Here is a 16033-nt window from a genome sequence, read left to right on the forward strand (position 1 = left end):
GCAGCAGGCTTAATTAAAGCGTAGAGGCAATGTGTTTACCACATTGTAATTGAACTCATTAGGGCTATGGCTTTTTGTTTTTTAAGCAGCCGCCTTCCTTCTCTGCGTCGAATAATCTATGGGAAGCGTTTATTAGAGAAGGAGGGGGTAGAGGAGAAACAGTCCATCAATTCTTTCAATGAAAAAGACAAGATGAGAACGGGGAGAATGCAACGCCTCCATTCCGCGATATCTGGGGGAAGCCAGGGCTAGACGGAGGCTTCCCAGGAAGTTCAAAGGGTAGTGTGACCGGATGAGCGCTGCCCCGTACTTTGGGAAGTTGCCAAGGAAGGGACTAGGCCAGACAGGCTGTCATTGTAATATCACATAGCCCTCCTGAACTCGGTCCTTACCCTCTTCATTTCCATCCAGAACTCTGCTCTGGGCTCTGCCTGGAACCCAGGTCCCGCGCTTGCCCCATCTTTTGGTCTGACGCTTCTTCTTAATGGGAGGAATTTTTTTCTTTTTTTCTTTTTCTTTTTCTTTTCTTTCTTCCTTCCTTCCTTCCTTCCTTCCTTCCTTCCTTCCTTCCTTTCTTTCTTTCTTTCTACCTGCTTCTGCAAAGTTTTCTTCCCCGAGGGTGCTGAGAAGGACTCACTCTCTGGTCTTTAATCTATCTGGATTCTGGAGACCCAGCAGAGGGGCCCACGACCAACACTCCCTATAGACGCCGGCCTTCTGGCCCGACCACATCCCAGGTGGTCGTACCCTGAGAGACTGGGGAAGGGGTGCCAGTTCTAAGTGGACTGCTTGTGGGAGAAGCACACTTGCAGGACATGGGACAAGCCCAAGCTGCCAGCCCAAGCTGCGCACGCCTAAGGCTGATTGCTCCCTCTTACCCCTAGCCCCACTCTAATTACCAGCCCTTCAATCTTCGCCTCCTTTCTGTCCTGCTGGACCATTGGGTACCGAGGGGTGAAGGGTAGGGGGCTGGGACTGCCTCTGTGCTCCTGGCCCTGCCCTGCCCTGCCTGACCAACAGGCGGCGTCGGAGACCCAGGTCTGAGCTGGGGAGTGGGGGGTGCAGATCTGAGCAAGCTAAACCGAGAAGCTGGGCGCGAGGAGATTGACCCTCACCCCAAACTTGCAAACTTGCCCAGAAAGGGAGTGGGAAGAGCTGAGGGACTGAGGGGAGCCTCGAGAAGGGGAGAGGTGGGACGAAACAGGGTTGCCACGGAGGACCCGACAGCGAACAGGAACGCAGAGTACAGCAGGCTGCGGGCGGCGGCAGCAGATCCCGCGCGGGGGAGGCGGCAGGCGCCGCGGGAGGCAGAGCCCGGCGGAGGAGCCGCGGAGCGCAAGGCAGGCGGGAGGACTAGGCGCCCAGGGCAGGAGACCGCGCTGGCGGCGCGGACAGGTAAGTGGTCTCGTCCTCCGCTCTCGGCCTCTCCTCCTTTGGAGAATATTGGGTTGAAAGGGACTCCAGGAATTTCTGTCCCTCAGCACAGCTCCACAGCTGACCTTTACCTCCTCCCTCCCCTCTTGCCTTAAACGCACTTAGTCCCAAGTCCCCACCTCTCACCATTTGTGAATTTTGTCGAAGTCTCCTACTCTGTCCATCTCCCCATCCCATCCCACCTCCTCTCTCCTCCTGACCCTCGAAGTTAAGGTAAATTGTCTCTAATTTGTTGCTAAAAGATTAATTGCAGAGGGTGGGTCGATTTGATTAAGGCAATTAATCTTTGGTTACAGCGTCCTGGAGTCACGGGGAGGGGGTGCTGGAGAGAGAAGGCAAAGGAGACTTTTTGGAGAAGCTGTGAAAAAGGTCTTCTCCGCCTGGGACAGTATCCACATCGTCCTCACACCCCCCGCAGCCCGCAGTCCTAGGGCTCTTGCCCGGGGTTTCAGCACCGCTAAGCCCGGACAGCGACTCCCGCGGGCGAGTCTAGTAACTTCTGGTCTCCCGAGGTTACACAAAGCAGGCAGTGGCCGGTCGAAGTTGAGCTGGACAAGGGTAACATCCCCCACCTCTTCTCCAACCCAACCACTGGATTCCCTTTCTCTACTGCTTCCCTTTCCCTACTGGATCGGTCCAAATGCAGTCCTGAAAATCCCCAATCCTCAAACCCACTGTCAGGGTGGGGAAGGGAGAAACCCTCCAAATGCCTCCTAGAAAAGTTCCCAAAGCTGGAGTTTTCTCTTTTCGTGAATAATTAACGCTGGTCATAAATAATTGACAGAGGCAGTAGAGAAGGGAAGAGGGAGGAGGTGGGTGAGAGCCAGGGCGGCCAAAGAGAGATCGAAGAGTTTGTTAAAGGACCATTAAGGAAGCCTTGCTGGGAACGGCATTCCTCCGTAGATCAGAAGAGAGGTTCCACCCTTTCGTCGGGTGAAAGCAGGGAAACAAGGAGCCTAGGGGAGTGGGGCTTACATGGATGGATCCCAGAACACCCACTCTGGACCCAGTCTCAGCATTCTCTCCATCCCCTCTCTCCTATCCAGCACTCTTCCCCAGAGCTCTGGGAACCTAGAGTCATCCCTCTCCTCCCTGTGCCTACAAAAGTGCAGAAGTTCTAGAGTAGATAGTAGAGACCCCGGGATGAACCTGGATTTTTGTGCACAATCAGTTCTGCTCAAGTCTGTGACCAGACCTGCTCCATCCAACCAATTCACAGGCCATCCTCCAAGTTCCCCCTGTCCCATTCCAAACCATACTATTTTGTTCTTTTCAAATGATCCCTCCAGACTCCAGCTTCCAGCTGGTCCTTGCCCATCTCAAAGAACAGAAAGTGTAATGCTGCCCCCACCATCTGCTTCACACTCTTCCACTGCCTTTCCACCGTCTCCAAAGCCTGACTTCCCTTCAGGATCTCCAGCATGCTGACCTCTGGCATCTTGCATCCATCCAGCTCTGAACTGAGACCCTCAGGTAGGGGTCTCAGAACCTAGAAGAAAGCCCAAGAAGCAACCCTTGCTTCTAGGCTTGAGGCCTACACATGGACTTTGGGCTCCTCAGGGAAACACTGACCTCTCACCAGCCAGCCAGCATCAGACATTTTTGGAGTGAAATTCCTGAGGATCCCTCAGGCAAGCAAACAGCATAATCCTTCAGAGGGGTTCAGTGAAGCCATCCCACAAACAAAGCCATGTGTTTCCTTGGGGCAACTTGGCATAGGCCCTGGGAAGAAAAATGCTGTAGATTGCACCAACCACCACTAACTGTGAGATGAGGCTCTGGCTTTGGCACAGTGGAAGGAACTTCTTCAGAGCTTGCCCACTGATTAAGAGCTTCCTTCATGCCCACTTCTCTAATGATAATCTCCTGACCTCTAAGTATACCAAAAGTCCACCTAACTTCTGATATTTCTGAGTTGAGAGTTAAGAGTATTTTCAAAAAGGAAAATTGGTATCCAAGTCTCAGGTAATCTAGTCTTGGACTTCTTGTGAAACTTTTCTGTTTATGTGATATAAAGAAAATACTACCACCAGTTTTATTTTCTCACCACCTCGTCCCCACTTCAACTTTGCAAGCCCTGAGGTCTACCTTTAAAGAACTGGGAAGTTGTGGATGGGAAAGGGAAATAGAGAAAGAAGAGGAAAGTATTAGGGGATTGTCTCTCTGCCCCAATAGGGACATAACAATCCTGAAGGGTATGAAACTAGACAAAGGGGTGGGAGAAAACCAGATTTGGAGGGGTGGAGAGCCCTGGAGCAGTGGGTTGTTTACTTCTCATATAAAATATAACTCCCCCAAGCAGGAAGTTACTGCAAACAAGTATCAATAATGAATGAATCTCCTGTAATAAAATACTTACATAATTAGCACAAGTCAAGTGGTTGCATTATGTTAACCTTTTGCAACTCTGAGCTGGAAAATTTTGCTCCAGAAATCCCCAGAATGCCATTTTCATTCTCAAGAGAGGGTGAGAACCAAGCACTCAACCAGCCTTCCTCTCTGTTATGATATGGTTTTCCATTTCTGAACCAGAACATAAGTACTTCTGAAATATAACAGAAAACTCTCTTTGGTGAATTCAGAACAGTCATTAACATTCAGTTTTAAGTGAATGTTAACAGTAAATAAAGAAATCTCTTGATTGTAATAGTAGTAACAAAGCAATAATTACCCAGTAGGTGGTCATCAGTAATGATAAATGTATCATTATTACTGTGTGAGTCTGGGAACTCGGTTTTGGAAACTACTTCAGACTTTTTAGTAGCATGGCTGGTTACAAAGCATTTCTTAGCCTGCAAAAGCCATATAATTTTATACACAATTTAGGTGAAAATAAATTTAAATCTGTATATTACATTTTTAATTTCAAGTTAGTAATTAAAGTTGGTTCATTATATCTCCTCTGAAACCCTCAGTGCTCATCTCCGTGGTTTGTTTGTACAATTTGTTTCTAAGACACCCAAGGTTACACAGTTCTAAAAGATGGAAAATTTAATTATTTGCCAACATTAAGAGTTTGTCGATGATATCATAATGCGTCTTGAAAAAGTTTGGGATGGTATTGCCTTCAGTATCAGGGGCAGAAATCTGAGTCATTGGTTTTTATTCTTGAAAATATGGTACCCAATGCATATTTGGAGAGAATAATGAAAAAAAAAATCCCTTTTTGTGTATTTAAAAATAACTTTTTAAACAAGAAAGGGTCTCAACCATGGGACTTAGAGGGTTCAAAGTGAAGGTATTGTTAACCTTGGGATTTATTTTGGTAGTATCTAATTTCACCTTTTGCTATCACTGAGTTAAAGTCCGCATGCAGAAGAAAAGCTGAAGGCATGCTATCTATTGGGCAGCTAGAGAGCACATGATAATTTAATAGTGTATTAACTAATGAGATGAAGCTGAATAGCAAAGTAAAATTTTCAGATGTGTGAGGGAATGGGGAAAAGAGCAGGAAAGAGGGGGGGATTGCCTTCATTTCCCCAGGAAATAAAATCTAATGTTCCTTCCACCAGTGTCAGCTGGGGAGATGTTAAATGTGTATCTATGTCATTTTCTCTCTTGTGACATGTCAACAGACAATCTAAACCCCTCCCCCTACTCCCAGTCCCCTGCCACCCCTCTGCAAGCTTTAAAAGGTCCTGCTCCCCACCCTGTCTGCATCCTCAGTAGTGGTTACTTCTTAAATTGGTTCCCTGAAACAAAAGAGCCAGTTGTAAAATAAAATAAGCCCCATTATATATACTTTGTAGTAGTTGAAGTCTTCGTACACTTAAAGACTATTTTGCAGATATTCACCCAAATACTTGCCTTGGTTTCCTCTCCCACAACCTCTATTTCTAGCTGCACTTTCTCCCTCTCCTCTTCTCCTTTTTTCTCCTCTGTCCTCTCCCTTCTTTAGGAGTAGCAATCAAAAAAGGCAAGCATCTTGCCTCGTTATTCGTTATTATAGCAGCATCTTTGAGACGCATCTTTGCCAATGAAAACTCCATGTAGATGCCTATCCTTTTGTTGTAGCAGCCTAGGTTATTCAGGAGCAGAGACAAAAGCCTGAAGTGATGTGATCTAAATGAGCTCCGGGGTTTTCCAGCTGGGACCACCTCCATTTCAAAGGACCCCCTCCTTTTCAATGTGGGGAGGAGGGAAGCGGAGGAGGCGGGTGCATATGTGTATGCATGCACTGGGGGGTGGGTAGAAGAAAGACTAGTGGGCTTATTCCTTGTGCCAGTGTTCCTCTTTGGTGCACATTTGCAGGTGTGTTCAGGGAGAGTATGCATTCATTGGCTTATGTGTATCTGTGGGTGTTTTGTGTGCTTTTGAATTTTATCTTGATCAAGTAACATTTGCTAAGTGACCACCACGTACACTAAGTTTATATTCCATTCTGTATTTCATTACTTCATGTAAACTATTTGTACACACATGTGCCTTTCTGTACTTGCAGGTTTGTGAGGATTTATGAGGAAATTAGGTTCTCTTTTCTGAAAAAGAAAGTACAACAGCAAATTGGGATTAGTCCCTAGTTTCTGTGCACTAGTAAGGTAAAAGCCTTCTCTATCACTTGCCAAAATGCAAGGTGTTTTGTTTGGTTTTGCTTTTGGGTTTTTTGTTTGTTTATTTGGCACTGGGGATTGAACCCAGGGGTACTTAACCACTGAGCTACAACCCCACTCTTTTATTTTTTATTTTGAAACAATAAAAGTTGTTTAAGGCTTCCCTTAGTTGCTAAGGCTGGATTTGAACTTGCAATCCTCCTGCTTCAGTTTCCAAGGATTTTCAGTCATGCGTCACCACACCCAGCCCTAAAATGCAAGTTTTCTTATGAGAATGCTTTCCTCTGATTAAGGGAAATTAAGTCTTGATTACTCCTTCCACAGTTCTATTTCTTACAAAAGTGCTTGTTTGAAGTATAAGAAGAACTCATTGATTCCCACAGTCATTGGAAATCTAAGGGTCATGGGGGCAGGGATACAGGTCCTGCACCATGTATTCATTTTTCTCTTTCCTTTCTTTTTACAATTCTGATTTAGATTTCGGTGTAGATTCTTATTGTATTTCTCTCAGGCATCTCTGACCCCAGGGAGAAGGGGCCTCATTTATAGACAATATTTTAGAGAAAGCTCAAAGATTGAGTCAGCTCTAGAATCCGCAGAGGCCCTCCTCGTTCTCCTATGATTTCCGTCATAGATGAGTCTCTGGTTTACTTCTTGTCCTTGGTTTTCCTCATGCAACTCCAGCTGAGGCAATGGAGCCAAAACCAGGGTGTCTGACCTGGGCTCCCCAGGCTGCAGAAAAGCTTTTGGTGATAGAAAATCAGAACTAAGAGTTATCAATGATTATCGTTGGTGATTGTTATTGTCAACTTCCTTAAAATGAATTAAACAAGTAGTAGCTGGGGTTCTGGCCACCTGTATGTAAAATAAACACAAGACCAATTAGAGGTAGGATAAAATTTTAATGAAAAGAACTAATGTTCCTCCAGGGACCTTGGTTCCTCCTCTGCTCACCACTTAGGTAAAATGCTTGGTGTCTTTTATTCTAGAAAAAAAAAAATTCTGACATATAACAGGACAGGCCTGGCTCTTGTCCCCATTCTCTAAGGAAGGTGCTTTTAACTACTATATGCCAAGCACTTCACATATATGATATTATTTAATTCTTGCTGCACCCCTGTAGGCTACCTTCAATTTCCTTGTTTTGAAGATGAAGACTCTGAGAAGGCTTGGGAAGGCTAGTTACAAGATTCCCTAGCTAGTATGTGATTGAGGAGAAATGTGCACCCAGTTTCATCTGACTCTGAATCCCCTGTACTGTCTGATACGTCAGAATTCTTCTGTTCTCCACTTCTGCACTCTTCCATTTTCTTTCTGGGCCATTTGGGTCTCCTTGTGCAAATCTTGGACTAACAGAGAGACTATTTTTTGCCCTATCTAATGCAGAGATACCAATATCAGTGCACTTCTGGCAAGGACACAGAAGAGTAGTATTTCTGCCTGCAAGTGAGAATGTGGTGATAGGAAATGGGAGAGAGGGATAGAGGGTTGTTCTTGGATCTGTAGCTGCCATTCTCAGCACCAGGCTGGGAGTGGGAGGAGAGGAGAGGAAATAATATCTTGCGTTTCTGATTGTAATGAATTTATATTAAGGCCTTTATCTTCCTTGCTGTCATTGCAAGGAAGGGGGTGGGTATGTGGGAAGGCTGCATTTCTAAGTCCTTGGATATGTGGCAGATGTTACAGAAGTAGACACCCATTACCTGCACCTTAAGCCTACCAGACCATGCCCCAGCCCAAAGCCGAATCTAGGGCTCCCATGGTTACAGGCTGGGAGGCTTCTTCCAGGATCTGCTATGCCTTGGAGCGACGCATCGCGTCAGCACCGCGGACAGCTCCTGCCTTGGGTTTGACGTTGGTCACTCATCCCTCCAGGTCCGCAGCCCGTTAAACTGCTTCCAAAACCGAGAATGTTGGGCCCTGGTCCCGGCAGGGTTTGGGGTTCACTTCAACCATGTTAATAACCGTGACTGCAATCCTCCATCTGCGCTGCCATACCGGCCGCGTGCGCTTGCACTCTAGGCGTCGCCTCTTCAGTTCCGAGGGGGGTCAGCTGGGTTTGTGGTTTTCCTTTGGGTCCGGCGTCTGGGCTCCTCTACCTGTCCTTGGCCTGGGTGAACCGCAGCCACCCGGAACAGAGATGGGAATGGAAATACTCTCTTTCGTGCGGTGATAGATCATGCAAACGGGTGACACCAGTTTAACCAATAAAACAATTTGAATCAATTAGCCGGCTGAAGAGAGTCCCGACGTGTAAAATGCATGTCAGCTCGAATAGGAAAACATTGATTAACTCGGCCCCGAACAGCCTCCTCCCGCCATCACGGACTCCTCCCTGAGCCTGCCAGGGTCCCAGGGGCCAGGGCAGGGACTAACAAGAACCCTACAGAGGGCCAGCAAGAGATTTGTTCAAACTGTAAAGAAAGCAAAGGGTCAAAAAGACAGTGGATGGCAGAGAGTTTCTCACAGATTCCAAACATACAAACAACTTCACATTCCAATTCAGTGTCTAGATGAGGATTCTCCAGGGGTCTGCTGTGAACAACTGTTCTCCACATTCACCTTCCAAAAATACAATTGACCTGACTTTTTAAGGGATAATAAAACACTGCACTATTCTTACAATTATTTGTGCAAAAGTATTTTTGCTTAATACTCCACGTTTCTCTTTCCTGTGAAACTTGTTTTGTGTTAAAATAAAGTTACAGGCTTCTGTACACTAAGTCCCCAGAGTACTGTATAAATATTTATGCTTAAAGATTTGGGTTAGGAGGTCACTACATGTGCCACCCAGGTGTGGATTCATTCCTCAGAGTAACCTGGGATGGGAAGAAAGGCAGAGAATTGCCCCATTTTTCTTTTCAAAGAAAGATATTACTGAAGATGGTGATTTGTTTTGGTGTTTCTGTTTTAAGTCAGGATCTGTTAGAGGAGGAGAAGGAAGCCTTTGGGGTAAAATGGGAGCTATGTAATTAGAAGAAAAAGAAGAAGAAGAAGAAGAGGAGGAGGAGGAGGAGGAGGAAGAGGAGGAGGAGGAGGAGGAGGAGGAGGAGGAGGAAGACCCCCCCACAGTGCTTCCTCCCAGAATGCCCAGACATTTCCCTGTGGTGTTAGTAAGGGGATAGGATTGTTCATTCCTCCCTATTTTCAGTCTTAAAACCTGTCCCACTTCCAGGCTTTCTTTCCAGACTCAAGCTTTCTTTCTAGCAGCCTGAGCTCTGGGAATAGTGAGCAAGCCATAAATTCCCTTTGTGAGAGTTCCTGACCCCAAAGAGGAGGCAGAGAAGGAGGAAGAACCAGGTTTGGCTCTGGGGCCTTCAGAAGAGTGCACCAGGCCTTTAGTCTTTCTGAGAAAGGGATTTGAGGAAGATAATGGTGCTCTATTAGGGAATGGGCTGGGCAGGCAGAAAACACATTTTCTTTCCTTTAAGATGGGAGCCTTAGGGGCATTGGTGAGGGAGAGATGGGTTGATTTCAGCTGCTTAGGACAAAGCCTAATTTGTGCCTAATTAATGCCTTTAGAAACTAGGAGATAGGCACAACATTATTCCACTGCTGTTGAAACTTCTGCCCAAACAAACATTACAATTTTCATGACTCTGAAACAGTATTTTCAAGGATATTAATTTTTAAAAACTGCAACTCCTGAGCAACATGCCCCTCACATTTCTGTTCAGTTGGCTTTATTAAGTGCTAAGATTTCACACTTTCGTATTTAGCAGTGGTATATTGATGCTATGACCAAGTCTGTTTGGGCTTAGTGGTGTTTGTTTCATCGTTTCCACAATGTAATTGCCCAGTGTTTTCATCTGGCAGTAATTGAAAATTCAGCTCTGGTAGTAAAGGAAGACCGTAAAGGATTCCCCACCCCATCTCAGAAGGTAAACTTCTTAGAGTGTCCTTCAAATAAATAGCTTCTTTCCTTTTAGCCAGTGGTTGTTCAACTCCTAAGAACTGGTCAGTTAGGAGGTAAGGTTCAACACTTCATTAATATCCTAGGGTGTGCCTCACTTTGGGGAGCTATGGAAAAAGATTCTTTCTCATCCTAGTTGTCCCCTTTTGTAGGGGAGGGAGATGCATATGATTCTTAGAAAATTTTCTTTTCAATGGAATTGACAATTGTTCAGGGGCCAGTAAGTGTTGGGGACCTCCATGATTTTCCACTCCACCTTTTCCTTGTGCTGAGGTAGCCTGCATAGAACTTAGAAAATGGGTTATAGAACTATTCCAAGGAAAGTTAAAGGATGAATGTACACATGCATGTACTGGGGTCCTCACCCAAATGTACACACTATAAAAACAGAGAAAGCTGTATGATTCTTTATATCTTCCCCTATAAAGCAAATGTATATGCAAAAGTGGGGAACACTCTTCATGCTTCCTTCCAAATTTCAGATCTGGCACCTATGTGGAAACTTCTTTCCTTTTTCTCATTTCACAGTGTTTCAAAGGAAGCAGTAAAACTAATCTATTCGCCCAGATTCTATATCTTCCGGAGAGGTTACTTGTTTGCACCATGTACCAGAGAAATCATTCATGAAGGAGAGTGACTTGGAGAAATGAGAAGGGGCCAATAACGGTCAGGCATACAGCTGATTTGGAGGTGTTCTTACAGAATCCAGGGCCTCCAGGAGCCACGTCCCCAGGATGCATGCAGACCCTTCAGCTTTCCACTCCTAAATCAGATCTGCCGATCCAGCCCCATTGCGGCGTTTTTGCTATGGGGTTGGGGAGGTTGTCGTCAATTGCGAGTTGGTGAGGTGGTATCTTTCGTGCCTGCATAAGAAAGGATCTCTACGTTGCTCTCTCTCGCTTTCACTCTCCCCCTCCCTCCCTGTAACATGCCAGCCCTTTAATGTGGAGTGTCAGGGAGACGGTGACGTCACCCTGCCCGCTGGGTGGCGTCCCCTCGGTCCGACACGAGTTCAGAGACAGAGAAAGGCGCTGTCAGACTGCGCTCCACTTGGGGCTCGCTTGCCGCAGGTTTCCGCGCGCCCTCACTTTTTGCAGTCGAGGGGACACCTCGCTGCAGTTCAGGCCTTCATCCTCCCAGACCAGGGGTTCCAGAGCCATTAGCTCGCACCAGCGCCCGGATCTTCGAGCGGAGCCCGCCGGAGTCCCGCCCGCTGGATTCGAGGACCCGCTTGGATGCTTCGCCTCCGAGCGCCCTCGGAAGATGGGCCGGCAGCCACGCGCCTAAAGACATCTAGGGGTGACCAGGTACTGCCTGAACCCGCCGGCCCTGACTCGGCACACAGATCGCGGTTCTCTATTTGAGATCCCCAGCGGTGGAATTTTCCGCGTTAGGTTGAGGGACAGCCGCCGGCTTCTATGGGGATGGGTTTGGAGCCAGGAGAATTAAGTTGGGGGTTGGTGGCTCGTGAACTGGATAGGGAAGTTAGCCGGTCCTATCTCAGTTCAAGTAACTTTTAAGGTCTCTTCTCTCAATCCTTAAAATATCCCCAACCCTAAACTTCTTATTTGAGTCTCTGTTCTGTCGGGAGTTTTTGAGAGCACTTTGGGGTGAGAGTGCAAGACACGCTGGAGGAGACACTTCTGCCCTGGCTGATAAGTGTGCGGGTCCCTAACTAAAAGCCAGCTCTCCGCCTGGTCGCCGGCTGTGCGCCTTTCTGGGGAGTGAGAGTTTGAGGTATCCCCAGGTCTTACTGAAATAATAGGACTCTTGTTTGGGAGGGAAATGAGCACTGAAGGGCCATTTGGCGAAGCTGGGGCTGATTGTGTCAGGCTCAGGTATCACTGTGCCTTGAACTGCCATTTAACGCCCTGCCCCCTAGCAATATTGTCTCTGATCCAACCAAAGTGACAAGTCAGGCTCTCTTCCCGTTTGATCGCGTTGAGGTTTGTTCAGCCTTCCTGGAGGCCACAGAATGTAATGAGAGCTGAGGATCCCCAGGGCAGCAGAGCAAAGGCAGCAGTATAGATGTCATAGGAGCCCATGAAGGAGCACGGAGTGTGACAATTTGTATGACAGTGTATCCTCTGAAATATCTGTAATAACAAAATCCAATATATTTGGTCAAGAGTGGTCATGCTACCTTCACTGATGATTTTCCAGGGCAAAGGGTAGTTTTGGGCCTACGCACTGGACAATTAGCACTGGAAAGGTCACTATTTTCCTACGGAATGCCATTTAGCCTGTTTTTACTTAACATCAATGTCACAAATTTTTCTTTCCCCTGCTTTTTCTATATTTTCAACTTATGGGATATGTTCCCCCATTGTGGCATTCTGTTGACCTGAGATGAAATTAGGAATTTTATCTCATACTTAATCTCAGGCTTTCATTTTTCAAAGCTCCCATGATTACCTACTCTAGGGATTATCTTTACTATGGGGCACCTAAATTCCCCCTAAAGATATAGAGCCATCAACATAGATGAGGAAAAAAATGTCACAGACAGTAGTTAGCTTTGAACTGAATTTGCCTTTTAAATTTAACCAATAAAGATGCCCAAGAACCGTTTCTTTGAACAGAGCCTTGGTTTAACACGCTGGCCTGAAGTTACTTGCTCCTTGTTATGGAATGAGAGGAAAACAGTTTAAATGTTTACAGATCTTCAACTTCATCTTTTTAAGCTACCTGTCTAGAACCAGAACCACTCAATTAGTTCAACAAACAGGATTTTTTGGGGAAAAAATGAAAGTGAAACACTCTATTCTAGTGATAATGAGAATGGCTTTGTACATTTTTCCACCTTTCTTCCCCCACCCCCCACCCCACATTCTAATTACAGTAACTAAATATCTAACGGCAAGGATTGGGTAGAAGGGATTTCGTTTTTGCTTAAATGAGCTGTATTTCAACCAGTAGTGAATTTCCCCAAGGAAACCACAGATACCACAAAAATCACTTTTAAAAAGGTTTGGGTTTATTTATTTTTAACCAAAATCAATTCATTTTCAAGCAAATGTGAATGGTCTCTCTCTTTAAATTTAGGTTTTAACGATCAAGCCTCAGTTTCATAACTTTTATAATCTGTACTAGTTACAATTGTCATTACTTTCTCATTTCTAGCAGGCAAGTCATTTTATTCCAACTGCTTCCATAAATCCGGGGTAAGGTCTTGAGTTTCTTAGGAACTGACTGCTTTAGTGTGTGGGGGGGGGGCGGGGGGCAGTAGAAAAATTGCTACCTCCAAATCACTACATTTAATAAAGGGCGACCTTGAAGGAAATTAAAAGAGATGGTTTTCCTGCGTCTGAAACTTGGTCACTTGCCTAGTAATAATTATGTCTTAACAGTAATTTTTCAGTAGTGATGCGCCCCACGCCTCTGGTTTAGAACGAAAAGGCTCAAAACAACCTTTTATCCTTTCCCTTCCAGTCTTCAAGGCAAGCCCGGAGGGCTCGGCCCGGGGTTCCACCGCGGAGGAGATGGCTTCCAGCCCGCTGCCGGGGCCCAACGACATCTTGCTGGCTTCCCCGTCCAGCGCCTTCCAGCCCGACGCACTGAGCCAGCCGCGGCCAGGCCACGCCAACCTCAAACCCAACCAGGTGGGCCAGGTGATCCTCTACGGCATTCCCATCGTGTCGTTGGTGATCGATGGGCAGGAGCGCCTGTGCCTGGCGCAGATCTCCAACACTCTCCTCAAAAACTTCAGCTACAACGAGATCCACAACCGCCGTGTGGCGCTGGGCATCACGTGCGTGCAGTGCACGCCGGTGCAGCTAGAGATACTGCGGCGTGCAGGGGCCATGCCCATCTCATCGCGTCGCTGCGGCATGATCACCAAGCGCGAAGCCGAGCGTCTATGCAAGTCGTTTCTGGGTGAAAACAGGCCGCCCAAGCTGCCCGACAACTTCGCCTTCGACGTGTCGCACGAGTGCGCTTGGGGTTGCAGAGGCAGCTTCATCCCCGCGCGCTACAATAGCTCGCGCGCCAAGTGCATCAAATGCAGCTACTGTAACATGTACTTCTCACCCAACAAGTTTATTTTCCACTCCCACCGCACACCGGACGCTAAGTACACGCAGCCAGACGCAGCCAACTTCAATTCTTGGCGCCGTCATCTCAAGCTCACCGACAAGAGTCCCCAAGACGAGCTAGTCTTTGCCTGGGAGGATGTGAAGGCCATGTTCAATGGCGGTAGCCGCAAGCGCGCGCTGCCTCAGCCCGGCGCTCACCCAGCCTGCCACCCACTCAGCTCCGTCAAGGCAGCCGCTGTGGCAGCCGCGGCTGCAGTGGCCGGAGGCGGTGGTTTGCTGGGCCCGCACCTGCTGGGCGCTCCACCCCCACCGCCTCCGCCACCACCCCTGGCTGAACTGGCGGGCGCTCCTCACGCCCATCACAAGAGGCCGCGCTTCGACGACGACGAAGATTCCCTGCAAGAGGCAGCCGTCGTGGCCGCAGCCAGCCTTTCGGCTGCGGCTGCCAGTCTCTCGGTGGCCGCGGCCTCTGGCGGCGCCGGGGCGGGCGGGGGTGGCGCCGGTGGTGGCTGTGTGACCGGCGTTGGCGTTGGCGCCGGCGCGGGGACAGGGGGGGCAGCTGGCGCCAAAGGCCCGCGGAGCTACCCGGTCATCCCGGTGCCTAGTAAGGGCTCATTTGGGGGCGTGCTTCAGAAGTTCCCGGGATGCGGGGGGCTTTTTCCTCATCCTTACACCTTTCCGGCCGCAGCCGCGGCCTTTGGCTTGTGCCACAAGAAGGAGGACTCGGGCGCTGCGGCTGAGGCCTTGGGGGCAGCGGGTGCGGGGAGCGCAGGTGCAGCGCCCAAGGCCGGTTTGTCCGGTCTTTTCTGGCCCGCCGGTCGCAAGGACGCTTTCTACCCGCCCTTTTGCATGTTCTGGCCACCGCGGACCCCCGGCGGGCTTCCAGTGCCCACCTATCTACAACCCCCACCGCAACCTCCCTCTGCGCTCGGCTGCGCGCTTGGTGACAGCCCAGCCTTGCTGCGCCAGGCCTTCCTGGATTTGGCTGAGCCCGGCGGCGCGGGTGCGAGCGCCGAGGCTGCGCCCCCACCGGGTCAGCCTCCTCCGGTGGTAGCCAATGGCCCGGGCTCCGGTCCACCGCCTCCTGCTGGGGGCGCCAGCACTCGCGACACGCTCTTCGAGTCGCCCCCGGGCGGCAGCGGGGGGGACTGCAGCGCGGGTTCCACGCCGCCGGCAGACCCCAGCGCAACGTCCGCGGCTGGGGCAGTGTCCGCAGGCGCTGGTCCAGCGGGCGCCCGGGTGCCAGCGCCCCACCATCCACACCTCCTGGAGGGGCGCAAGGCGGGCGGTGGCAGTTACCACCATTCGAGCGCCTTCCGGCCGGTGGGAGGCAAAGACGACGCAGAGAGTCTGGCCAAGCTGCATGGGGCGTCGGCGGGCGCGCCACACTCTGCCCAAGCGCACCACCACCATCACCATCACCACCCACACCATCACCACCACCATCATCCCGCACAGCCGCCGTCGCCGCTGCTGCTGCTGCCCCCGCAGTCCGACGAGCCAGGATCTGAGCGCCATCACCCCGCCCCGCCGCCGCCCCCACCCCCTCCACCCCCGATGGCTCCGCAGTCGCACCACCGAGGCCTTCTGTCCCCTGGGGGAACCAGCTGCAGCTACCCCAGCGAGGACAGCTCCGAGGACGAAGACGACGAGGAAGAAGAGCAGGAGGTGGATGTGGAGGGCCACAAGCCCCTGGAGGGCGAGGAAGAAGAGGAGGAAAGTCGAGACCCCGAGGACGATGAGGAAGAAGATGAAGAGAATGGGGTTTCGTTAGGAGACCCCTTAGTCGGCGGTGGTCGGTTCCTCCAGGGCCGGGGGCTGTCCGACAAGGGAAACAGCCGCGACAGAGCAACGGCCGCCGCTGGCGCTTTCCCGCTCACCCTGAATTCCTCCAGGTTGCTACAGGAAGATGGCAAACTGGGTGACCCGGGCAGCTCGGACCTGCCCCCGCCCCCTCCTCCGCCTCTGGCCCCCCAGAAGGCGAGCGGTGGTAGCAGCAGCCCAGGCAGCCCGGTCCACCATCCATCACTGGAGGAGCAGCCCTCCTACAAAGATGTAAATATCCCCTTTAGGCTCCTTCAAGCTAATTATTATTATTTAAA

At 49.4% G+C, this 16033-nt stretch overlaps 1 protein-coding gene across 1 annotated transcript in view; it reads left to right on the forward strand.

The window, feature by feature from the left end:
* The first annotated feature begins 13379 nt into the window (after positions 1–13379).
* The window catches only part of Skor2 (SKI family transcriptional corepressor 2), a 34522-nt gene continuing 31868 nt past the window's right edge, over positions 13380–16033 (forward strand). The window contains exon 1 of the mRNA XM_027949081.3: positions 13380–15986. Within this exon, the coding sequence (XP_027804882.1) occupies positions 13380–15986 (2607 nt within the window). The remainder of the gene's footprint in view (positions 15987–16033) is intronic.

Source organism: Marmota flaviventris, chromosome 16 (genome assembly GCF_047511675.1).
Source record: "Marmota flaviventris isolate mMarFla1 chromosome 16, mMarFla1.hap1, whole genome shotgun sequence".
NCBI classification, from domain to species: domain Eukaryota; kingdom Metazoa; phylum Chordata; class Mammalia; order Rodentia; family Sciuridae; genus Marmota; species Marmota flaviventris.